This window comes from Lutjanus erythropterus, chromosome 5, assembly GCF_056507025.1.
Source record: "Lutjanus erythropterus isolate fLutEry1 chromosome 5, fLutEry1.hap2, whole genome shotgun sequence".
In the NCBI taxonomy this organism is placed as follows: Eukaryota; Metazoa; Chordata; class Actinopteri; order Lutjaniformes; family Lutjanidae; genus Lutjanus; species Lutjanus erythropterus.
The window spans coordinates 7,347,051-7,372,933 of NC_139321.1; the positions used below are offsets into that span (position 1 = coordinate 7,347,051).

General features: G+C 42.1%; 1 protein-coding gene across 1 annotated transcript; it reads right to left on the reverse strand.

Annotated features, from left to right (window-relative positions):
* Positions 1-22,903, reverse strand: sh3tc2 (SH3 domain and tetratricopeptide repeats 2). Its single transcript, XM_084718654.1, is given in 23 exon segments — positions 1-342; positions 344-1,114; positions 2,595-2,791; positions 2,886-3,036; positions 3,445-3,567; positions 3,890-4,040; positions 4,131-4,308; positions 5,277-5,443; positions 5,536-5,756; positions 6,682-7,542; positions 7,739-7,933; positions 8,878-9,182; positions 9,296-9,346; positions 10,847-10,983; positions 11,257-11,452; positions 12,805-12,878; positions 13,069-13,270; positions 15,087-15,230; positions 16,113-16,218; positions 16,413-16,540; positions 17,179-17,310; positions 19,948-20,046; positions 21,847-22,903. Coding segments are annotated over 23 exon segments (4,767 nt in total). The 5' UTR covers positions 21,968-22,903; the 3' UTR covers positions 1-285.
* Positions 22,904-25,883: the final 2,980 nt, after the last annotated feature.

The following is a 25,883-nucleotide window of genomic DNA, read 5'->3' on the forward strand; positions in this document are numbered from 1 at the left end:
GCAAACAAAATAACATTCTTTATGTTTGAGTCATATCTTCCAGAGATACTAAAAACACATTTAGAAAAACATATATTACAAGCACAATGGACTGTAATTACCACATAATATATTATACAAAACAAAAGGCACATGCTTTTAAAGTCACTACATCTCTGAAACAGTCATCTATCCTACATTAAGTGCCGTGTGGCTGGAACGTTGGAGTCAGTTTGCTGGTCAAAGACATGTGACCAGACGAAGGAAATGTCAGTGAAGATCACACTGTAAAGTGCCACTGGGAGGCTATGTGTCGACGTCATCTAAGTCCATGTGTTCAGTGTGTGTCACCAGATTTATCTCTCTCTGTGCGGTCAGACTGAACAGAATCTACACGTGTGTCTGCTTCTCTAGTGGGAGTGTTTCGTCCATCAGAATCTGTGTTCCGAGCGTCTGTGTGTCTCGTGACGTCACTCGTGTGATTAGCAGCTATGTGACTGGGCTCGCCGCGGGCCACCTCGAAGCCGTTCCCGTCTGTTTGATTGTGGTATGTTTGTAAAGTGTCCGTGGAGCTGCTGGAGTCTGAGATCTGCTCCTTCGCCGTGTCGAAGGATTCAGTAAAAATACTGTCACTGTACGACTGACTGGCGACGGTCTCTGTTTCAGACCCAGAGGCGTCCACAAAAGGGCCGTCTGCATCAGGAAGATTAATATCTTCTTTCCCATGAGTGTCTGTGCACGTCTCCTCTGTGTCTCCATGCATTATACAAGTCCTTGGACCTGAGTTATCTTCACATTTTTCATTTTCAGGCGTAGAAGTGAGAATCCCATTTCTCTTAACCAAACTTTCTACATGTTCCGTATCATCTTCTTCCTTCTTTTGGCCGGACCCTGTGTCTGCATCGTCCATGTTTTCCTCTCCAGCAGCAGCAGCAGCTCCTTCCCCTCCAGCCAGGACTCTCTTCAGGCTCTGGGCTCTGTCTCTGTAAACTTGGCACAGCTGAGCATCGGGCATGTGGTTGCCGTGGATCTCGGCCAGCTTCATGTACACCACGTACAGAGCCTCGGGGTTAGCGCTGTCCTCCAGAGCCGCCGCCAGAGCCAAGTGGAAGTAGCCCACTGCATCAAAAGCGTCCTGGAGACGGTGAACAGAGCAGAGGTCAGAGCAGGTCTCAGCTAAACTAAACACATTTGAAGGCTCCACCATTTGCTGGACACCAGATAAAAGTAAAGACAATGTTACTGTTGCTCTGCCATCATACAAAAACCTTTCTTTAATAGGAAGTAAAAAATAAGAGGGGAAAAAAATAAACATGCCACTTTTACTAGGAAAGGAAAGGAAATCCAGATGCGTGATTGTTATGGTGCAATAATGACCTTATTTTAAGTTAATTTGAGGTATTACATTTTTGCATGAATTAGAATAGATAGAATCGATAGTTTTATTGTTTTCTGAGAATGTATTTATTTTTTATTATCTTATTATCAACAGGTGTAAGCAGGTGCTGGTGTTTGTCTGCAGCTAATCTCATGCACTACTGGACCCATCAGCCTAAAAGTTTATGCACATTTATTACTGTATGCTCAAGGACCTCTCATCACTGTGGCGATTCTTAATTTTTGAAAAACCTCAAAAATATAAACCTAAACTGACTGCAAGTCACTGACAACAGCTAAAAACAAGGCTTAACTATGAGCAGTGATGGGGAGTTAAACAGTTACATGTAACTAGTTACATTTTCTAGAGATCAGATCAATAATGATACAATTTACTTAACACTGAGACCACATTTTTATCTAATATTCACATCAGGGCAGCAACTTTAAACTAACTTCAGTTTAACTTCTGCTGAGCAGGCCATCAAAGTGAAGTGGGTCGTTGCAGCTAACAACTAGCTAAGCTAAAAGCTAGCTGGACAATTAGCTTATGTAGTTGGTAGTTAAACTGGAACGATCAGCAGAATTTAGGCAGAAACTAGTTGGAAGTTGAGCTGTAATATTATGCAGATGTTCCACGAGGTCTCTGTGTTTGGCAAATGGCATCACTACGGATCTGATCTCTAGAAAACTTCTAGACATTTTGGGGTAAATGTTTCAGTAATTTGGGGGTAATTTCATAGAAGTTTCAAATATGTTGATTATGAAACAGTAATTACAAAGGCGTTATGTCTGCATTCTTCTAGTTTATATATTATACAATATTAAAGGTGCAATCTTTCATTTTCTTGTTCATATGATTTTTAGTTACATTATGTGTAAATGAAAACTTTGATTGAGAAAAACATTTTTGTTTCACATCTGATCATAACTGAAAATTTGAACCTGTTTTGCTGCTGTGTTTTCCAAAAACAAAGCTTAATCAGCATCAGTTTTTTTTTTTTCATGTTTTCATCCCTTTACTAGAGCATCAACATGACAGAGATGATAGGAAATGAGGGGAGAGACTTGACTATAACCAGGGAGGAAGTGGCTCAAGCCCGTGCCCTAAACCTAGCCTATGTATTAAAAGACTTGTCTTGTGTTTTTAGTTTTGGTGGAGGGGAAAAGCTTCAGGAACATAGTGTATTTATCCTGCTCGATCATGCAAATGCAAACACAGAAACTCATCTGTGTACCTTCAGTTTGTGCAGAGTGAGGTTGCCCAGTCTGCAGTAGACCTTGGTGTAGTAGCGAGCCTCCTTAGGATGCTGAATGACTGGCGGACAGAGGGACAGGGATTTGAGGTAGTAGTTTTCTGCCATCTCATACTGCTGCAGGTTGTAGTAGACCGTAGCCAGCCGGTGGTAGGCTGTCCTCTCGTTCGCAGGCACACCTGAGGTTAAAAAATGTTCTCTGTTTAAATAAATACTTCTAAGTCAGCTAACAAAGGCACTGATTCTGCAGCAGGTCATGCTTGTGCTCTGTACCTGTCTTTCCGGCGATCTGAACAGCCAGTGTAGCGTACTGCAGAGCCTCCTCCTGCTCTCCTTCGTTCATTAACAGCTCCGTCAGTTTACTCAACAAACGGCACTCTGAATGGATGTCCTTGATGCTGCGTGCAAATGGCAGACTCCCATCCTGAAAGCATGTGAATAGTTTAATTAAATGACACCAGTGGTACCAAGAATGAAAGAAAATTAATGAAATAAAAATAAAAATGGTGCAGTTTATCAGGGAAATATTGCATCATGGCATTGAAGCTTTGAGACAAAATAAATCAAATGTGTACCCAAAATATATATATATAATTGCACAGCACCTTTGCTTTTGCTCCCATTTGTCTTGAGTTGAAGTAAAAGAAATACTTCTTCTATGCCCACAGAAAGGACAAAAGGAAAAATTCTCTAACCCTAACCCTTTTTCCCAGGAGGTCAAAGTCATGACCGCCCTTCTCTGCCCTTTTTGTAGCTTCAACCCATTAAAAATGGGAGCAAAGACAAAAGTGTTGCCTTTATATTTTTGTTGAGTGTATTTCATTTTCCTCACCCTGTAGAAAGGCAGTGAAGCCATCCGGTTCCTGTGGCCTTTGAAGTAGACGTCTCCTGCCTCCTCATAGATGCTCATGGCGAAGTGAGGATCATTCATCCTCAGGGCTGTCTTCACTGCTGCCTATCAATCAAAATGTATTGCCAATCAATATGGACTGCATATCTAACATTATAGCGAACGTTAGCTATTTGGGATATCTGTGATTGTCAGGGCAGTTTAATAATCTAACAGATCAGTTAACAGATAAAAATTGACACTCAAGTTGTTGGCAGCTTGATGAAGATGTGATACAGTCTCTGACTTTGCTGCTCTGGAATGAGGAGTGTCTAAATTCAATGAATACCAGTTTTATGGAGGAGCAAAGGGCAGAACAAGGACTATAAAAACAATAAACAGCGACTGAAAAATGTTCCACTCCTGTCATATATTTCCTCGTCCTCACCTGCAGGTACATGTCAGCCAGCTCGTCCTCCTGGATGAGGTAATAGATTCGTCCCACCTGCAGCCAGGTTTCCGACTCTTCCTCCCGCTTGCCCAGATCAATAGAAATCCTCAGGCTCTGCTTGGTGTAGTCCAGAGACTTGCGAGACGATCTGCAGCACACCAGTCCAGAATTAAGATATTGTGGAAAAGATGGACAGAGAAAAAGGGCGAGCGGGACGGAGGGAGAGGCTCAAACTCACTTTTCAGTGTTGAGTGAGAGGTAGAGGCTGCTGAGGATCTCCAGATACTCTCCCTCCAGCCTTTTGTCCTTCAACTCTCTGGACACCAACACGCAGTGCTCATAGTAGACGATACTCTGGCCATACAGCAGCATGTCGGCATACAGCCGACTCAGCACCTTGGCGACCACCATCTGACCTGTGAGAAAACACAACCAATATGTCCCCTGTTGCTCCTGCAGCTAAATAACTGTTTTGTGCAGCTCTTACTCATCATCATAACCACATCAAAGAGCCTGGCCTTTGCTGCACATTGGCACAGTCATGTTGGTATTCATCCAGGAGTAACAGATTAAAGTTCCAATATGATGTATTTGACCATGTTTACCGACAGTGTTGCTATGACAAAATTTGTCCACCAGAGGTCACTGAAAAATCATCTCATGTGTTTATGTTCAAAACTTCAAAATAAGCTGAATCTCTGATTTTAAATATTATATTGGTCAAACTCTTCCTCTTTAGTCAGATTAAAAGGAGTACAAATCTAAACAGAGGTGAGAAATAGACCCTTTTTCACAGCATGCTGACATGAAATCTCAGGGTAAACACTGATGTTACTAATGATACTAATTAGGTCCTGTTCCATTTAGTGTATCAGAGATTTTCCGGTGAGCCAATGTGCACCACACACCTGTGTTAATCTATTTCATATCAAAATGGCTGCAGTCAAAAAGTATATTCTGTCCCTTTTAGTTCTTATGTCACCTTACAAATAATTCTAGATTACTTTATGTACACACATTTAAAGGAATAGTTCATCATTTGTGCAAATAATGCTTATTCACTTTCTTGCCAAGAGATAAGTGAGATTGATGACTTTTAGGTCCACCAGCTTCAACTGGAATAACTGAGAAATGGCTAAACTGGCTCCGTTCAAAACCACAACTTCTTTTAGTATGGATTAAAGGGCAGGTACATTATTTTTGTAGCTTCTCAGTAGTGTTTCTTATGTATTCAAATCTAGACAATCCAGTTTTTGAGCTAAGCTATGCTAACTGGCTGTTAGCAGTAGACAACATCTTGTTATCTGAGGTCTGGCTACGAAAAGACTATGGGTTTTTCCCGAAATGTCAAACTACTCCTTTTTGTGTGTCAGCTTGTACTCACTGTGCAAGTTTCTTGCATGTAGTGCAATCAGTAGCCCCATTTCATAACAGGCCCTGATGTCGTGACTCCTCCTCCTGTCCTTGTAGCTCCGCCCCAGCCAGAGGTAGGTCTGAACATGCTCCTCGTCTGTGGGGCTTTCCCAGAGCTCCATAAACAGATTCAGGGATCTGATAATACATCACAGTAAATAAGTCTTTCTATATTTGTTAAATTAGAGCTTTAAAAGGGGAACCTTTCAACAATAAAACGGATCTCTGACCTGATCAGGAAGCGCTCTGCTACAGAGGATGCCCCGACATCCAGTGCCAGGCAGCCCAGGTTGGCCAGCGCCAGGGCCTGGTTCCTCTGGTTCCCACTTTCCCTGGAGATCACCAGCGCGGAGTGGAGATGCCAGCCTGCCTCTGGGACACGACCCTGCCGCCTCAGACACAAAGCCAAGAGGTTGTGAATCACCCCTCGCTGCGTTGGACTGTCTGTGCCCTGGAGAGAAATGTACACACAGAGGCACACATGATATACATATATAACTTCTACATGAGTTAACGTGCATTTATGCAGGTTCTTTCCTAAGTCCCACCTGTTTTCATTCTGTGACCCAATGACAAGCTTGCTGCCAGTCAACTTTCCTGTTTTCTGTTCTTAGATATGCTTTGTGCTAGGCTTGTCTATGTTGAAAAGAAAACAACATTTTGAAGATGGCTAAGATACATTGCTGGGGGACCTGTAAAAACCACAATTATTCACACCTTAACTTACCTAATGTTAGCAAAATGCTTGCTAACTAGCTAATATATCTAATGTCTTCCTTCCTTGGTTTTGCTAACATTAGCTAACGTAAGATGTGACCTTAAATGTCACTCTCACGGGAAATTGAGAAAGTTGAGTGAGGAACCGAGTTTGCTGAATTGTTATTGGAGCACAGAGCAAAAAGGGGTGGGACTTAGGAAGGGTTGCTATGACCACAGTCCTGATTATAGACTCTGGAGGACCAATAAAATGATTTTTAAATCAACCAAATAATTTTGAAACTAATATTTTGTGTCAAATTACTGTTTTGTTTTGTTTGTCTTGTTTTTCTTTTCTTTTTTTTAAAGTAAGCAGCTGTGCAATAATAGGGATATTGTACAGTGAACAGGTCATTATCGCAAAATAAACCCCTTCAGAGTGACCTATTGAACGCTTGGCCGCCACAAGCCAGTTATCCCTGTGGTAACTTTTCTGACACCTCTTGCTTAAAACCCAAAAAGTCAGAAGGATCGTGAGGCCCCGCTTTCACGGTCTGTATTCACCCTGAAAATCAAGATCAAGCGAGCTTTTGCCCTTATGCACCACTGTCAGGGTTTATTTTGCAATAATGACTCGCTTACTGTGCATTATCTCTTACCAGTAGAACTGTTTGTTGTACCTGGAGTGACGTGAGCAGCGGCTGTAGGACACTCTGGGCCCTCTCAGCCTGGCCCGTCAACACCAGCAGCCACCCGAGCAGCACAGAGGCCTCAAAGCCCTCCTCCTCGTTGATGTGGCCCCCCGTCTCCACGGCTTGTTGAGCACACTGCACTGCCTTGTCGAGAGCATCATACTGCTGGTAGACTGAGGCCAGACCCTGACACAGGTCCCTCTGGGTCTTCATGTCCTCCCCTCGCTCAGCTATAGCCAGGGCCTGCTGGAGGTAAACCACAATCTGAGCAGGGAGCAGGGAGGTTCCTTCCTTCCAGCACGGGTTGAGGCGAACAGAGTTCCTGATAAACAACTCAATCCTCTGGAAGGCGTCGTGGAGGGAGTGGTCTTGTCTTGAGTCCAGGCTCAGAGAGGCCAGTGCCAAGTAAGGCATGTATTTACGATGATAGAGCCAGCTCAACAACCAGTTGAGGTCCACAGGAGCTATGGGACCCCTCTCGGCGCCAGAGAGAGTCGCTGAGAGGAACTGGAGTCGCTCAACAAAGGGAAGGGCATCGTCGGTCTTCTTAAGGTGCAGAAAGAGGCTGGAGATGAGGTAGCACACTCGAGCCTCCAGGTGTTTGTCCCCCATCACCACGGATCTCCTCAGGAGGAGCCTCAGCAGCTCGAGCTCGTCTGTGGAGGTGAAGGCGTGGCAGGGGAGGCAGAGGAGCAGGGCGCTGGCCTTCTCCAGAGTCTGGGGCAGCTTGTCCGTCATACGCTGCTTCAGATAGACAGCGGTGAGGTTTGTGATGAGAGCGATGAGGAGCGGTGTGTCAGAGAAACTGTCCACGTGAACACTGAGAGCCTCCTCATAGTACACACGAGCCTGAGGAGAGGAGGAAACAGACATAAAGGCGCTGATTTCAAACAGACACAATGAAAATTGACCCTTTCTTGTACTGAGGTAGGTGCTATGTGCTAAGTCAAGTGTTAAGTGTTGAAAAGAAAGCTAAATTTAGGAGGAGTAAAGCACATTAACTCACACAAAACACACATATTAATGTTAAGGGTGAAGTACAAACCTGGGAGAACTTAAGCTTGCGGGCACAGAGTCTTCCCAGGAGAAAACATGCCCGTCGATGTGCCCAGTGCATGCCCATCCTCTTGGCGCACTCCCTGACGCTCTCCAGGTGCCCTGACAACTCGTCCTCAGTCTTACCGCTGAAGGTCACCCACAGGAAGGAATACTGCAGGTCGTACAGAGGCAGGAAGTCCTCCTGGAAGAAACAGCAAACAGAATAATTAAGAAGAGACCGTGTTTGTTTGGTTAATGGGACTGAAACAAAAGTAAAGATCCCTATCATTGCATGATTTTTTTTTAACTGAGCATTTACACAGGAGAACAGTCGCTCCCAACCTTTTCTATCACTGAGTAAAACTGACCTCTGACTAAGTGACATATTTTATGGATATTTCATATGAAATTCAATGCATAACAATAAGAGCACAGACCAACTGATAAACTGTGCAATTAAAACACATAGTGAATTCATTAACTGCTGAAAATCTGTGAAATTAGCAATTAAGAAGAATTTGGAACAGAGTGAGTCAAGCAAAAAATGATGGTGGTGCCGGGGGAGGTGTTGTAAATATGCACACAGGTATATTGATAATTCATCTACCACTGTCTAATTATCATGCAAGCAAAAGGTAAAGCAACGCAAAGAAGCTGTTCCCCTTTTTGCATCTTTGCCATCAAGTTTTGTTTTGTAAATCTAAAAATGTGAACATGTATCTCTTGACATCTCAAAGGTAGAATCAGTGTGTCTAAGCTGTTCATATATGCAACATACCAAGATATCAAATAGTGATGTTTTGGGTTGAGAAAGCGTCCTGAGCACAGCAAAATAATGAGGAAAATAAGGAAATACAGGCAGAGGGCTCTGCAGATACAGCCACACCACACACTTCCTGTCCATCATAAGTGATGATTGAGAAGGATTGTGTTTATATGTTTTTTTTATTTCAGGAAAATGTTGCATATTAAAGCTTTAAGATAGAAACAGAAGCAATTGGTAATTCCTGATGAAAATGGCTGTCTAGCAAGAAAGAAACTACCAAGAAAGACAGAAAAATCCCTGGAAGCCTACAATCTGTAACTTTGCCTCTGTGCTTGGCCCTGTAATGAATAAATCAGTGACTAAACTGGGACTCTGCTGACCTGGAAGTGTTGCTGGTTGAGCAGGGTCAGCGTGGGGTCACTGTGCTCCGAGTCCTCCCCCTCCCAGCTGTTCTCCTCCAAGAAGAGAGGTGGGTCTTCCTGGAACTCGTCCAGCTCTCTGAATGTGTCATCCAGGGTGAAGGACAGGCGCTCTCCCTCCTGGGGGAGAGGATTGTGGGAGTGATAGAGGGACAGACGAGGATGGGAGTGAGACAGAGAGGAGCGAGGGGAGGAGTGGTACGGGGGCGTCCCTCCGCTCCTCTCCGACATGACGCTCTGACGGGCGCTCGGGGGGACATTACGATCTGGGAAGAAGACGGATACAGTAGAAGTTCATAAACACATTTAACTTTTAAAACAGTTTGAACGCTCTAAGCTCATACACAGCTGTTTTCCTCAAGAAGTTATAAATCATTACCATGTTTTGGCCGACTCCTGATGTACATGAAGTCAGTCTCATCCAGTCTATCTGGGATCACACAAGGTAAATCAATTTAAGCATGAGTTTTCCAGTAAGGGATAGACATGGAAACATTTTTTTCCCCAGAATGACTCAGAAACAGCACCACAAATCACTAACAGTACCACTATTTAGGAAACAAACAGGAGCTGTACATCAAAACATGACCTATATTTCAATTGACCCTTCTTAAGTCCCACCCCTTTTGGAGCGTCAGTCAACTTTCTCCTTTCCTGTTTCCTGTAAGATGTTTAGATAAACTCTGTGCTAGATTTGTCTATGTTGAAGAGACAATCAAACTGTGAAGATGATTAAAGGATGTTGCTGGGGGACCTGGGAGCCACATATACAGTAAAGTCACATCTTAAAGCTACAACAACAAGTTTTTAACTGCTCAAGAAACTGTCTCAATCTAATACTCGTGCCTCTGAATGACCTACATGAGGAAACAAAACCATCCAGGACAAGATCGGCTATTTCTATATAATTATTCTTAATGCCCCCCACCATGAAATCAGATTAAACAAGCCTGTGTTTACATTTTCCCAGACAAAGGTGCAGTGACTAAAGGTTAGCCTGTTAAAATTAAGCAGCAGCAGATTTTTATTTCCATAATTCTATATTTAATGTCATATTTTGTGGTTATGATGGTGGAAACACTACTTATTTTGTCCAAAATCAACATGAAATCATGAAAGTTCCTTGCAGCTCTGAATTATCTAATTTTAGCAAAATGCTGGCTAACTAGCAAGCTAATCAGCATCAATTGTTAGCTAGCTGGTTAGCCAGTGTTTTCCTAACATTAGCTAACCTAGAGGAGCAGTATGTGGGATTTAGTGGCATCTAGCAGTGAGCTTGCAGTGAGTAAGAGTGAGTGTTTGGTTTTTCCATTCTGGGCTACTGTAGAAATCTGCACCCTGAGTAGATATAAACAGTTTATTCTAAGGCAACAAAAACACAATGATTCTTATTTTCAGATGATTAAAAACTAATGAAAATGTTCTTAGAAATATTACATTGCATTTCTGCCATATTCTGCCCATAAATCCCCATAAATCTTACTTTTAAGATATGACTATATGTCGCTTTTACAGGTCCCCCCATTTTTAAAAACAGACAAGTTTCACACATAGCATATTTAAGTACAGGAAGTCAGTTGTTTTTTTCCCAGGAGAATGAAGCCTTATACTGACTCTGATTGGCTTGTACTCATTGCCCTCAGTGGTTTAGGTCGTTTGGGTTGGGCAGGTTTAGGCGTGAGGAGTGTGATTGGGTAGAGTTAGAATAAGAATATCAAAGTAAATCAGAACCATAGTAGAGCAGGTCATGACTTCGCCATCCTGGAAAAGAAAAATATAAGAACAGGAAGGAGAAGTTGACCGAGGTTCACTGGACACAAAGCAAAAAGAGGCGGGACTTAGGAAGGGTCAATTATGGCTCGGTGGCACCATGCCCCCCCCCCCCCCCCGACTGATTAAAAAGTACAGTAACTCCTCATCAGACATTTACCTAGCCTGTACACGGAGCTGATGTCAGTCGAGAAGAGTCTCTCCAGCAGGCCGCTGTCGCTTGGCTCCGAGCTACACGGGTTAACCTGAGCCAGGCTGGCGCGCTCCTCCTCCGTCAGAAAGACCAATTGTCCGTCTCTGTGGGAGGGAAACAAAGGCGGCATTATCCCGTCTGCTGTCTCCCCAGCCGCCTCACCCCGTCCACCCCGTCTCAGTCAGACTGCAGATAAACTAAACAGGATTTCATAAAAGAGTAGCTCAACATCATAAACAAGAGGTAACTAATGTGGATCTGATCAAGATAAATTGCTGCAAAGTTGAAATGACACACAGCATCTGGTCAGCATCACCAGACCAGGAGAAGTTCAAGCCAGGTCACGCAGCACGCAACTAAAAAAAGGAACTTCTTACAAGGGTTTGGTGTCCAGTGGCTTGACATGGGCCTTGTGCACGAAACCAGTGTGACCTGTGGAAGTGTGTGTTCCTATGAAGACTCCCAGGCCTCGGACCAGCAGACCCTGGATCTCCACAGTGTCCCCTTGACTCAGCTGGAGCTCATCCGGGCCCACTGGACTGTAATCAGCCACTGCTACACAGGAACCCGTCACTGAGGCGTGTGATGAGGAAGACAAGGAAAAGACATCAGTACTGAGGTCGATGAGAATGTTGTCCGATTGTGAATTGCATGTACCGTATTTTTTAATATCCTGGCAAGGATCTGAAAAATAAAGTTTATGATTTGCACAAGAGCATACAGGTTAGAGCTACAAGCATATGCATAAACATATTAGTATTGATCCACTGCTGCTGTGCACTGCTGTGTGCTCCAGTGAAACACACAGGAAGTGGATCAGTTTTATATTATCTTGTCTTTGTGAACAGTAAAATGGCTGACTTCATAAACACAATTGTATTGTGTTTTCTACTTGATTCGTATAATAGAAATCCAGGAGCTGAACCATGTTAAGCTGACCTCAGCACTTCAACATATATCATGTAGTTGTAAACTGCATGCAGACATAAAAAGCATCCATGAGTTTGTCTGAATTTAGATAAGAAGTGAAATTCCCTTAAAAACTAACACAACTAAAACTGTCCATGACCACTGTCCATTTGTATTTTTACACATCTGGCAAACATCAAGCAACATCAGCATTCATTTGGAGTCTTGTTTTTGTCTAACTGATGAATTTAGTCCAATATTCGCTCTCCTTTTAGCTCTGATTTGTTCTCCAAAAACACCTGAGGAAAAACACTTCATTCCAAAGTGTATGACAGACCTGTCGGTTCACTGTGACAGCGTCCGGTTTTGCCTCATTCTGTGGTCAAGTTAGCAATAGTACATATACATGGTTTGGTTAAACTATAAAAATAAAGGGTGGCAAAAAGTATTTCAAGTGTAACTGCACCATACAGGGAACATACAGGGGTGGAAGTGCCATGAAGCACCCTGCCCGCTCCCATTCGGCACCCATGTTGTCTAAAAACACAGAGCGCACTGATACTGAAGCACAAGGTACACTTTTGTGACTGTATCTATAGCCTTTTGGGTTACAAAAACTACATCATGTGATGTACACCTTGTAACATCATTGAAGCGACTCGCAACATGAAAGTTACATGATGCACCGCTGGAGCTAACCAACCATGGACAGCCGCTGTCAGACTCTCCGTGTCCGCAGAGAATCGCTGGAAACACAGAGAGTCTGCTGGAGCTTTGGCAGAGAGCAAAAAGAAAAGTGCTGCATTCATATTTTTGTTAAGTATATTAAAGCAAGGATTTTGATGTGATAGAATCTTTTATTCTGATGGTGTAAGACTTCAGCCAGTTTATCTCTTTATTTCTCAGTGGAAGACTTTGTTTTACCTACAGTATAGTCACATACAGTGTGTGTCAACATACTATACTGTGCAGGATGTTGCACGTGTGAACATGTGCTGTATGCAGATTGGCTTTACCGATAGAATGTTCGAATGCTTCCTTTTCTGTTGGCGAGCATCCAGTGTTGCCTGGGTACTTCCTCAGGAACCATCTGACCAAACAGGAAGTACAGTTTAAAAACAAATCCATGCCAACACATGTGCACAAATGTCGCTGTAGTGACATTCTGTTCATTCAGCCAAACATTTTTGACAAGCGAGCCTGATAAACATGCTTTTGCTGAGTGTAAGTCAATGGATTTGTAAGAAGTGTGTCATTTTGAGGAACACAGGGTGACTCACTGGTAGAACGGGTAAGGCAGCGGTTGCATGGCGCTGACTGGCACCAGGCCGTGGTTTCCTGTGGACAGCATGGTCCCCTCCCACATGCTGTCCTGCCCCGTGTCCCTCACCATCAGCAAGTCGTTCTTCTTGAAGGACAGCTGCTCCTCGTCGTCCTCGTCCTGATCGCTCCTTGTGAAAAGCGCCTTGGCAAAGAAGGATCCTGCAGAGCGACTGGTTCATTAGAGGACAGATTCACACAAACATGTACAGACAATGTAAATAAGCACGTGTGAATCCAGACATGCAAACTGTTTTCAGTCAGCGTTTTTGTTTATAAAAGTCACCACACTTAAGTTTAAAGATCAGCAGAAGTGCTTCAGCTACTGCGCCCTCATTCAGTCACCGGCAAATGATGGATGTTTTATATCCTCCCTATTAAGTTAATGTAATTCTCATCACTATTTGCCAGCACTGCAGTCCTGTTATACGTTTCTGTGAAGCTTTTTGCCTCGGGGAAATGTTCAGTCTGTGTAGACCAGGCCAGAGGAAATCAATACACATTTCTGGAGGGAAGTGGTATAATAATTTTGCTTTGGCAGAACACTGACTAATTTTATAATACATAAAAATATTTGAGCGAATTGCTTAAATTCAGAGATGTCCTGTTTTAATTCAACTCACTTGAGAAATGTGAAAAAGGGCAGGTGTGGCCACAAACAGAAATGAGATCATAATTCTGACGTTAACACTATGTTTGAAGGGATGTGCTGTCATGACTGTCATTATTGTCATAACCATGTTTTGATATAAATCAAGCCCATGATATTTTTGGGCTACGTTTGAACAAAATCCGATGGACCAAACGGGATGGACTAAATGCAGCCCAATTATACTTTTTGGTAAATAAACGCCACAGTGGACCGACCAGATTTAGCCCAAAAGATGACGTTGAAATGACATTGTGTGCTTGGTGGGATGTCTAAAAGGGATAGTTCACCCAAAAATTAAAATTCAGTAATTATGTACTCACCCGCATGCTGACTGAAGGTCAGGTTTAGGTCACCATTCACTTCCACTGTATGGGAGATTCTGCAACACTGTTTTCCTGTGAAACTCCAGCAGTGTTTTGTGGAATAAAAAACTAAACCTGACTTTCAGTCGGCATGAAGGTGACTAGATAATGACTGAGTTTTCATTTTTGGGTGAACTATCCCTTTAAGACATTAACTGTTTCGCTTTTGCTTTGACATTACATTAAACTGTCACATGTGGTTGGTTTTGACATTGGCCATCATGAGGCCTTTATAAGGGTGTCATGAGTATTTTCCTTGACCTCAGATAACGCTGGACTTGTCATAAAGATGTCATTAAGTTTTATAAACTGTAAAATGCTTTTGTAACAGTGTCATGAATAATTTCCTGGACTTCAACTAAAGTGGTACCATTTGGACTCATAAAGATGTCATTAGTCATGTCATGACATGTTTATGACAACATAATGACACTTTTATGCGCGCCCCTTCAAATAAAGTGTCACCATTCTAACTTACATTAGAAGTCCTTCATACTTTAGACATCAACTTTGTACAGTGAAGCACATAAGCTTTTCTAAAGACAATAAGTCGTACTTTGCTACAGTTTGGCCAAAGTCACGTGTGGCAGAATATTCCTCAGGCTTTCAGAATGTTAATTGAGGTCAGTGAAAATGGATTAAAAGTATAATGGGATCAAATGGCAGCTGCACTCAGTTACTTTATAACTGCAGTGACAAGATTCAAAACACTTCAGACAATAAATATTTAAATATTCTGAGAATCTGCACAGTGAAGAAAATCTCATCTTTTATTTCTGAGAGTGTGAGAAGTTAGCAGTCACAGTGGTCGATAACTGTATGTATACAGTACACTATGTACTCATTTGACAGATGACCTTTTTCACTGTCGTTTTCTGTGTTGATAATAAAACTGCTCATAAAAAAGGTAACTTCCACTTCCACCAGCTTCCCTAAAATGACAGAGCGTGACGGGGTTACTGACCCTCCTGCAGTAGAAGTCCCAGGTAGAGGGTGGCCAGATGTTCCTCGTCCACAGTCACATTGATCTCCAGGTCGCTGAGCAGCTCCGGGTCCAGCCAGAAGGACTGATCACACAAGAAGTTCTCCAAGCAGCGAGCCACGTAACCTGGCACAGAGCACGTACAACTCAGATATAACTGTTACTACTACTCCTGATGTTCATGTAGCTGCAACCTGGACAACAAAACCTTGTTATACAGCTATGAAGATAATGACACATAAAAATAGTAGAATTAATGCAGAAATAAGAAAAAAAAAAAGGTATAAAGCAAAGACCCATTCATGTGTTACCAAGGCATAATGTTTCAGCTTCACAGTACAGACTGACAGTTGTGCACAGTTTGACACAAGAGGGCTGTTTTTACATTCATCTGCTGAAATTAGAAAGTTTCTCTGTGCTAAATGAAAATCTGATTTTAAGAGGCGGGGCTACAAGCATGCTTTGTGACATCACAACTAGTTTGGAGGTCAGTCCAGGTCCAACTTGCAACTTATGCAAGTGTGGTGTAGAAACTTTAAGCCGCCAGTCCACACACACTGAAAATGGACTTCACGGTTAAGTAGGAGATATCTTGTGTCCAGCAGGAAAACTTTAGAAATAACCACAATTAGCATATTCATAGATTCTGGAATTTTAATGAGGTAGAAGGAGCAGATGTCTTTTTAGTGAGTTCAACTTTTTGCAATAAAAGAACATATCAGACACTATTGTTCCAAGAAAACTATTTGTGTATACATCTTAATACATGTCTGGAGGGGATCTTTAAAGTTGAAAGTACTTTTCTGTCTTTTTCAGTTTAACACTCAAAAACTCAACCAGCATTCTGCTTCTCTGTGGCTGTGGTTTGTGCAGTTTTGAGTGACACTGGCCGGGCAACATAAACAAACAGCTGCCATCAGATTCTGATTCAAATGTGTCCCTGTAGGACCTGATTGAGAAAATATGATTTTAGGGCTTTTAAGATAGAAGACGGTTGTAGTTTCTTACCTAATGCTAGGTAAGTTGAAAACTTCCAGATTTCCTCCACAGTCTTGAATGTGAGTACGAAGGTATCCTTCTCAGCGTGGACGGACACCAGACGTGCAGACAAGTCCTGCAGAAACAAAGTCTCATGTTTCAGTAACAGAACATCCATCAAGTGCACAATACTTATACAATACACTATATCATATTGCACCTTATGGACGCTCATCACATCTTAATGCATCTTGTTCTTCTTTAAGTTATGAGAAGGTCTGAGTAGTGCCGTAATGTCTGTGTAATTCTGCAGTGTCAGGTCTGACTCACTTTAAAGAGCTGGATGACGTCCTGGCTGTTGCTCTCCACGACTCTGAGCCGCGTGCGCAGCGCCTCCTGCAGGGCCCGGTCAGGATCCACATTGGAGCGCCTCCGCCCAGTGAACAACAGCACAATTTCTAGACAAAAGAAAAGAAGAACGCTGTGATTAACCACTTAGATTTGATTGTTTGTCCCAGTCGAATAATATGAAATATGCACAAATCCAATGCAAATGAGCTGAGAAGGGAAATTAGCTCAGAGAACAGAGAGAGAGGACTTATCAACCATTGTCTGCCAGATTTAACTAATAAAAGAATACACAAATAATTATAATCCTTTTGCTAATTCATCACACTTGCATGAATAAAATGTCGTACTTCTGGTTGACGCCACCGAATAAAAGGGAAAACACATTAAAACTGAGACAGAAATTAAGTATCTGTTCCCTAGAAACAAGAGAGACAAAACTTTCAGGAGTTCATTAAAGATTTTCTACAGGAGCTCATATTTCAGCGAGACGCTCCGTGAGCACAATGTTTGTCCCTGGAGGAATAACAAAGCTATTAGGGCCTCTTATTGGACGCTCAGTGTGGCCATTTAAATCCATTTGAGAGGAAGAACCTGGGGGAATGTGATGGATGGAGCTAGAATGCTGAGTGAGTAAAACATTAGTAGACAGAGAGATGTGCCTCATTAGTATGCATAAATATAATGTATGGGAAATGCTTCTGCATATATAAGATGAGTTTAGACCAGCTAATGTAAAGGCATTTACCTGGGGAGAATTTTTCTCCCAGTGACACAGTACTTCCTTTAAGGAAGGCCTCTTTCTTCTTCCAGTAGCTGTCAGGCTCCACCCCTCCTTCACCTGATTCCACCAGTGGACCGTCCTCCTCCTCACCTGCACCTGAAAGACGAAACAAAGCTGCTGGATTAAGTTTAGATTATCATCTTTTCTGATGCAAAGAAAAAAGGAGAGCGTACGTGACTTTCAAGGTAGAAAACTCAAGCCAATATTTCCCAAACAGCTTATTGTATTTAGGGTTTTCGTGTGATAAAGATAGGTCTGTATGCAAAAACAGTTTTATCCAAAGGGTCATCAAAAGGGCTGTTCAAACCAAGCTGTAATTACAATGCAAGTCTCAGACTGTGAGGGAGATTTAACTGGAAATGCTACCAGCTGACAAAAGATCACTTTTTTGCCATTTAAGAAAACACATCTGTGTTAGTATGTAGTCACATACAGTGTAGTTTGAAAATGGATTTGAGCTGCAGTCCCTGAACGTCTTTAGTTAAATGTGCCCCAACAGCCCTGTCAGAGGAGCTCAAATACTCCTTCCTCGACACCACCCACATTCAAAATGTGATAATCTCATCTCATTTTGAACTGGATGTTGGATACTAATAATAATACTGCAATGGATATTCTTTTATAAGGCAAGAAAGGTAAGACTGTTTCAGTAGCACACTTCATACACTAGTGTGGCAATTTAACACGTTTTACATCAAGAAAAGAAAAACTGTATAAAATGCAAATTGAAATAATAGTATACTTTTAAAGGGAAAATAGAGACATAAATACAGGATAGGAGGGCAACATGGGTGAGTATGTTATTTAAGGTTTAGTCAAAGGCAGTGCAGATCACACAAGTTTATAACATGGATTTAAATGTAGCCAAAGTTGGTGCAGGGTTAACATCCTCTCTAAGTTTTTTTTCCAGTTCTGTGGTGCTGCTTCTCCATGTTTAGTTGCACTGTAGGAGTTAGCACGACCCTGAGAGGCTGAAAGAGTTCATATGGACTGTCAGAGATGTATTTGATCCTAAACCACACAACTAAACTGTAATTTACATTAGTCTAGTCAAGTTAGCATTCATACTACAGCACATAGAGTGGCAGAAGTTATATATTCATTAGTTTAATCTATTTATTTAACCATTTATCCATTATTTCTACCCTTTTTCACCATTTATCCAAACCTTTAAGCTAGCAGTTTAGCTAACTGTTCATCTATTTCCAGTGTTGGGAGTAGCGGCGTTACAAGCAGCGGCGTTAATAGTTTAACTGCATTTCTCAGTAACGTGTTCGTAACATCGCTGTTTTCTTCATCAAATAGCTTTTCAGTAGCGAAGCTACTTCAGTGATCAAATAATGCGGTAGCGTCCACAGAAGCTAAATTTCCCCACGCATTTCTAAACCTTAAATGCGTCTCTTCCATGTGACGTCACGTACCTGCCCTCCTGCTGATGCCCGCCATAGACTGTACAGAAAAAAATTGCCGCGAAGAGACGTGTACATGTCGTGAATCTCCATGGCCAAACCTTAACAAGTTACTAATCGAGTCCTCGCAGAACAGTTACACGTTCCGGTGTTTACTGTGGAACCTTAAAAGGAAGCTCCTGTCAACATCCAAGACGTCCAACACAAATTTAAGGACACACATTCAGGTATTTCCCGAAGTTAACACAACAATCGCTAGCTAAGCTAATCATCACAACTCAGTCAGCAAACACCAACAGCTAACAGGGCACTAGCTAGCAACATGTCGTTTGGAAGCAAAAGAATAAAACTGTGTGTGTGAGTGTGAGCGTGCGCGTGCCTGTGCATGTGCATGTGTGTGAAGGGAATTTAGGCAGGAAGAGGCAAGAAAAATGAGAAGACAGGAGGAGCTGAAAAGTATAACTTTGGGTTATGTTACTCAGAAATATTACTTGTGCAGGTTTTTTTTTTTTTTTTTTTGCAAACTTCTCTACAAAACCAAATTGTTGTGGTCAATTTAAATAAATAATTTGATATTTGTGTAGATGGCTCCTAGTACAAAAAGGGGGTAATAAATATACTACTACACACAGACAGACAGATACATAGATACTTTATTTTTACTTTAAAAATAGCTTTGATGTAGTTAAGCTACTTTTGTCATTTTATTGTAGCTTAGTTTGCTACATTTCTCTGGTGGGTAGCTTCAGTGTAGTGAAGCTTCATTTAATGTAGAATAACTTGTAGCTTTGCTCACTACATTTTCCAAGCAGCTTGTCCAACACTGTCCATTACTTTGACTTTTTCACCATTTATCCAAACCTTTTAGCTTGCTTGCTTTTTGCTCAGTAACTAGTTTTTACATGCTCTGAGTGACAACATGCATTCTTTAGATGTGACAGCATGTGATCATATTCTTTAGTTTTTTTAGTTAGTTGACCGACTCCACAGTACCACATGTCCACCCTGGCAACTGGCAACAGTAAAAGTAGCCCTGGTTTACTTCCAGGCAGTAGTAAGTGAAAACATGAACAGGATCTTAATAGTTTCTGAACCTATAAATAAAAGCCAGATGGATGCATATAATAGCTGGCTGTTGCAGTAGTTGTGACGGGCTTCCCCTGGTTTGTTCCATTGTGCAGAGAGGATGTCCCCAGCACTTCCTCAGTTTGTGACCACACAGACAGCAGCACAGCTAAAGTGAGCCTCATGATGTTGTTTGTGCTACAAACTAATAAGAGTATTTACATAACGTGATTTCAGATTGATAATGATAATAGCCTACCTTGAGTCATGATGTCATTTCCTGAGAAGTGCTCATTTGCTCCCCCGAGAGTGTATGGCGGTTCCCTCCAAAGAGCATCCAGCTCAGCAGGCGAGATGTCTGTAAAAAAAAAAAAAAAAAAAAAGGAAACAAATCACTTCATGGACCTAAACGTGCAAAAGCACATTTACTTCCCTTAAAGGTGCAGTAAGCGATTCTAGAGAAAGAAAGTTAATCGCTGAGTCTCATTCCAGTGTTGTCAAAGACTGACAGTGATTGTTGGGTTTTAATCCCAGGACAACCTGGGAATGAAACTCAACAATCAACTTTCCTTCTCCAGAACTGCTTACTCCACCTTTAGTGCTACCTTGTTGTCAATTACACTAAACTTCTTCAAAGGTTTTTTTTTTACACAGTTCAAACTGCATATGAATGTAACTTAAAGGAACAGTTTGTCTTTTTGAGCAATATACATATTTGTTTCCTTGCCAAGAGTAAGATGAGAAGATTGATACCGCTGTCACGTCTGTGCATCAGCTTGAGCCAGTAGCCAGTGATCTTAGCTTAGCATAAGGACTAGCCTGCCTCGGTCTGAAAGTAAAAATGACACGCTCTTGTCTTCACTATAGCAATCAGCAGTCTGGCGAAGAAGCCTCTGTAAAAAGGCAATTGTAATTTTCATGCTTAGGTTTTTGTGTGGATTAAACAAACGAGATCATCAAAGCTAACCCATTCTCTTCCCAGCTCATCAAATACAGATGTGTTGTCAACACAGTGCCTGGCTGAAAGAGACACACCAGGTTTTTGACATAGCTAAATGAGGGACAAAGTCTGCATCTAGAGGAATGGGATGTGTGGTTAACTAACAAACAGGACTTTTGATGAGGGTTCGTGTCCTGTGAGAAAATTAAAATGTTATTAAAAGTTTTAAGGTACAAATGTCATGTGACATACTTATTGTAACCCCAAACATGGTCTTATCTTGAACCAGAGCCCAAGTAGTTCTTGTGTCTAAACCTACCCAAACTGCACCCGTTACAGAACGTTAACCACAAGCTAAAAAGGCTTTCTGGCAGAGTCTCATTCAGCCGCTAAAGGGTACCTTGTGCACCCTGCATAGCAACAAAATGTCAGTATCTGATGTTCTGGGATGAGAATGGGTTGAAGCTTCTCATCTTGGCAAGAAAGTAAAATACACATATTTGCCAAAATGTTTTTTTTTTAAAAAGGAATTCCTGGGAGGGTTTGGGGTGGGGGGGTTATTGGGTAATGTCACTGGGGGGATGGGTGCAGCAGTTGCCAGGTTCAAGCCATTAGGTTAGTGTGAGGCGTTATCGGGGTTGTTTAGGGGATACAGTGACGTCAAATACACACAGGCCCTGCTGGGACAATCAGCTGCTCTGACATCACAAAAACCTCGAGGCTCACACAGCTGCCCTGCCCCTGACTCCTCTGCTTATATGCCAGCACAGTCACATGTTTCCAGACATACAGTCAGACACCGATTAAAATGAAAAGGGAACATAGTGTTAACCGAATAGTGACAAAAAAGTGATCATTTTCATTAAAATGACACTTTTCTTCCATGCTTTGTCAGTGCAAAAACACAACAGAACAGTATCTTGATGAAACACAACAACACAATTGGGCAGCGACACAATACGACATGACATTAGGGCCGAAGAGGACAAAAGCCTTTTCTTGTCCATCCTACAACACAGAGCACAGTTAGCACCAACAGGACTGCTTGAGTCAACACAAGCACAGTCATGCTGCTACAGGACAGAGACACACCATGCCCTGGTTACCTTCTTGGCTAAGTGTGTTACCCATGTTGTGTGTTATAGACCTATGCTGCTGTCTGTGTGAGTGTGGCGGTCCGTCTCATGACGGGACAGCAGAGTGCGGGCTGGGACAGACCTGTGAAGGAGGAGAGGCAGACTTTGATGAGCGGTCCACAGCAGGAGGAGTTGAGCAGCGGTCCGCAGCAACAAGACGCCATCTGGCCCAAGAGCCGGCAGCTCCCAGAGATCAATGCCATCCCATCAGTCCCCCCCAGCCTCTTTAACAGCACCTCACTCTCTTCCTCTCTGGTGAACAAGCCCCACTTCCCTTCCTATTTCTGTGATCCCTTTCCTGTCCTGTTCACTCTGCCCTGTCGTTCCTCCAGTTATACAGTTTACTGTCCCTCTGCAAGCCTTATCTCGTCGTCTTCTTCTCTATCTGTCTGGGTCTGCTTCTCTTTGTAATCCCTCTGTCTCTGGCTGTCTCCATCTCCCTCCTCCCACCAGCCTCCCTCTCTCTCTTCAGTAGCTGCCCAGTCAGTCAGTGAATGCACAAAGCACTCTCTGCGATTGCTGGTATGAGTGTGTGGGGGGCAGGCCTCAGTGAGAGTTTCCCCACAGTATGTTTGTGTGTGTCCAGGTCAGTGAAAATATGCACAGAATGTGTGTCACACACGAGACAATGTGTGTGTCTTTTGTGTGCGTTGCTGGGAAGATGTACTGCTGAGCCACTGTAAGGCAATGCCATACTGGGACGGGCTGCAAGGTCACAGTGAGGAGGGAGGTGAGAGTTACCCAGTGGCACAGATCAAGGATCAGTTTATCCACATCACATAGTTCAACACAACCCAGCTCTCTGCCATCAGACACACGATATGACATGAGCACAGCAGGGCGACATCATCCAACACTGTAAGGTCACCATGAAGAAGAGAGGATGGAGTTTGGATGGTGGCAGAGTCCATGCTGGCTCTCACTATTCAAGCCTTTATCGTTATGTAGACAGTAAAGGGATAGTTCAGATTATTTTATAATGTCCCAGGACATCAAATACCAACGACTGTGGTTGGTAAAGCAGAACAAAATAATGAGACAATAAGGAAAAAGAGATGGGGGGCAGGTTCTCTGCAGATACAGCCACCACAACACACACCAGAGCAGTGGTTCCCAAACTTTTTCTGGCATGCCCCCCTTCAGAAGCTGATTAAAGTTCACGCCCCCCACGATTATTAGCAATCGTTTTTTTAAGAAAAAAAGTTGCACATTGTGCCTTTAAACTAATTTGATTTTCTGTGGTGCACCGTTTTTGAGTGGCTAAAAAAACCTTTTGTTGCTGATCCTGTCCACAGCAACACACTGCTTAGCTTTAGTTCAGTTTAGTTTATTTGATTTATAAAAGGACAGTGAGCAATGACATTCATCATTTTGAAGAAATGAAAACATGGATGCACCAGATTTAGTGAGACGCTAATATCCACCTGTAATCCTTCATAACAAGCAGACGCAATAAATAAAATACAAAGTGCAATGCAGGCTATAATAAATACCCGTGCCTAACATAATAAAGGCAGTAGGCACACACTGCACGGTACAAAACACAACATGAAATACACAACAACTACCTTATCAAGTGACCAGGTTACCAGTGCAGGTGCCTTACATAATAAAAACAGTAATTACACACTGCCCAGTACAAAATACAGTAGCAGCTCCTCACTGCTTCTCCAAATTGGGGGGGTGTTGACAGCGATCTACTGTAGGTAATGCAGCAGCTATCAATAAGTTAATGATCCAAACTATCCCTTTACAGAAGGATGTGTATGCTACAAACTGTGTCGTCACAGGAAGGTCAGAATCACTGACCTGATGTGACCCATCACCACCTGAGCGGACAGACTATAATGCAGCTATGGCTCCCTTCAGAGTGTAGATTTCCTTTTCTTTTGAGTTCTCTAGAACACAAAGTGTGTAGTTTGATGGAGGTAAACTGGTGTAACTGGCCAGTAACGCTGGGGCACAATGTGTCAACTCAGGCGGTAATGAAATGCCGCCCTGGTGCCAGATTTTAAAGCTGTGTTGCTCCTGATCTGTGTGCGTCATAATAATATATCACTGAACTACTGTAGCAGAACAAATGTCTTTATTCAGAGAAGATCTAAATATGATGGGGAGAGTGAGTAAAATAAATACAAGAAGATAGCAGTTCTTGATGAGTATCTATATGCGGTAATGGGATAAATAAAAAGGTGAAGTTGGATTAAACCATAAGATATAATGCAATACTAAACAATTCACATTCTCCTGTAACACTGTGCCTTTAATGTGAAAATATTTTTTAAAAAGTTATGAAGTAGACGCCGATAATGTCAATAAACCTTTTAAAAAACTTTGTAGGATAGAATGGTAATATCGTCATCGTCACAATATTGTTGCACGATCAGTAACAATTGATATTGAGGTAATATCAAATACAGTATATTGTGATATTTGATTTTGTCCATCTCGCCCAGCTGAACTTCTAACACACAGACTGAACCAGTTTGTTATATACTTTATTTAAATGGTATTTTGAGTAAAACTGTATTTTTCCAGCTGTGTTAGAGCAGTGGTTCTCAAATAGGGGTCCAGTGACCCCAACAAGTTTAAGGCACTATTCTTATTGTATATTATTTAAAATAATTAGAATCTGCATTTTAATTTACACAGCCACTAAGAGAAAGACAGAATCTCTTCATGTGTGTATGTATGTCACGGGTTGACATGCTGCAAATTTTGCATTTTTCTTGTGTGTAAGTGTAAAAAAGAAAATTGGCTGCATTAAATTTTTCCAAGGGACATGTGAGGGGTTTCTTGTTATATTTTCTATCTTGTAAGGCTGAGGAAAAAAAAGAGGACTTCTGTATTAGAGAAGATACTTTAATTTCAAGGTTTATTAATTTACTGTATATAAAAACAGAACTGGAATTTGGATGAAAAGACACCATAGAAATTAAATACTGTAGATAAGTCAGTCGGAAAGTAGAAGATACCTTATTTTTCTGTTTTTATGATGATGTCAGACTCAGTGTTTCTCCACAGACTTCTGCTCAGAAGCTGTAACTGATGTAGCTGATCTGGAAAACTTTTAAAACGGCACTGCAGCGATTTAATATCCCACTTCCATAAAGTTGGTCGAACTTTTGAGAAACAGTTTACAGTAGTCAAAAATGAAGTTGCAAAGGGAGAGAGAGAGTTATCCTTTAACTGTAGCCTCTTGTATTAGTCATATCCACACAACCCTAGATCCTACATTTCCCTTAATGCAACTTGATAGCATCTTTCATTAGACCCTCCCTGCCTAATAAATTCCCGGATATTTCAGACTCCACACCCAAAGTTTGCAACTTAAAGTGAAACTGGAGGCCATACAAGACATTACTCACTTTCAAGAGAATTTGACTTTTTTTTCTTCATGTTCACCCAGTGTGAGATAAACTCATAGATCCTCTGATAAAAAATAGAAATTGAACTTTTTCACAGCAGCCATTTTGTCAGGTAACAGTAGAGTAAACACAGGTGTTACCAATTGCGATCCAAGACCTTAATTATTATCACTGGTAACACCTGTGTTTACTCCTATTCCATATCAATATGGCGGCCGTGAAAAAGGTCTTCTGATGGCCAGTTTATGGAAACTACACATTGTTAATAACAAACACTGAGGTGACAAAATCAACTGATGTGGTGACGGAAACAATTTAGTGCGGATTTGTAACGATCCCCCCAGGGATCAATATTCTGATTCTGATCCTGATCATCACGGAAAACAAATGCGTGAAGTTTCCTCCCCCTTTGTGCCCTGATCGTTCCGCTGCGTGAACATGCTGGAGACAAAGATGCTGATATCCTTGTCTGAGGCCAGTCTCCTCATCTTGTTTATGTGGCGGCTGAACGGTCATGATTAAATCTGTGCATGTGTATCTTGTGAGGCAGAAATCTGTAAACAGGCCGGAGGCGTGTCAGAGCATATCCTGACACTCTTTAGCCTCCACTGTTTGTTTCTCATAGTGCAACAGATTCTGCCTAATCTAATAGCCTGTTCAAGGCTGATATGTGTGGTCACATGCTAGGCCTTTGTTAGCACCAGCAGCTGCACAACGCTTGGCGAGCTGTCCCTAGTTACGTCCACTTTAA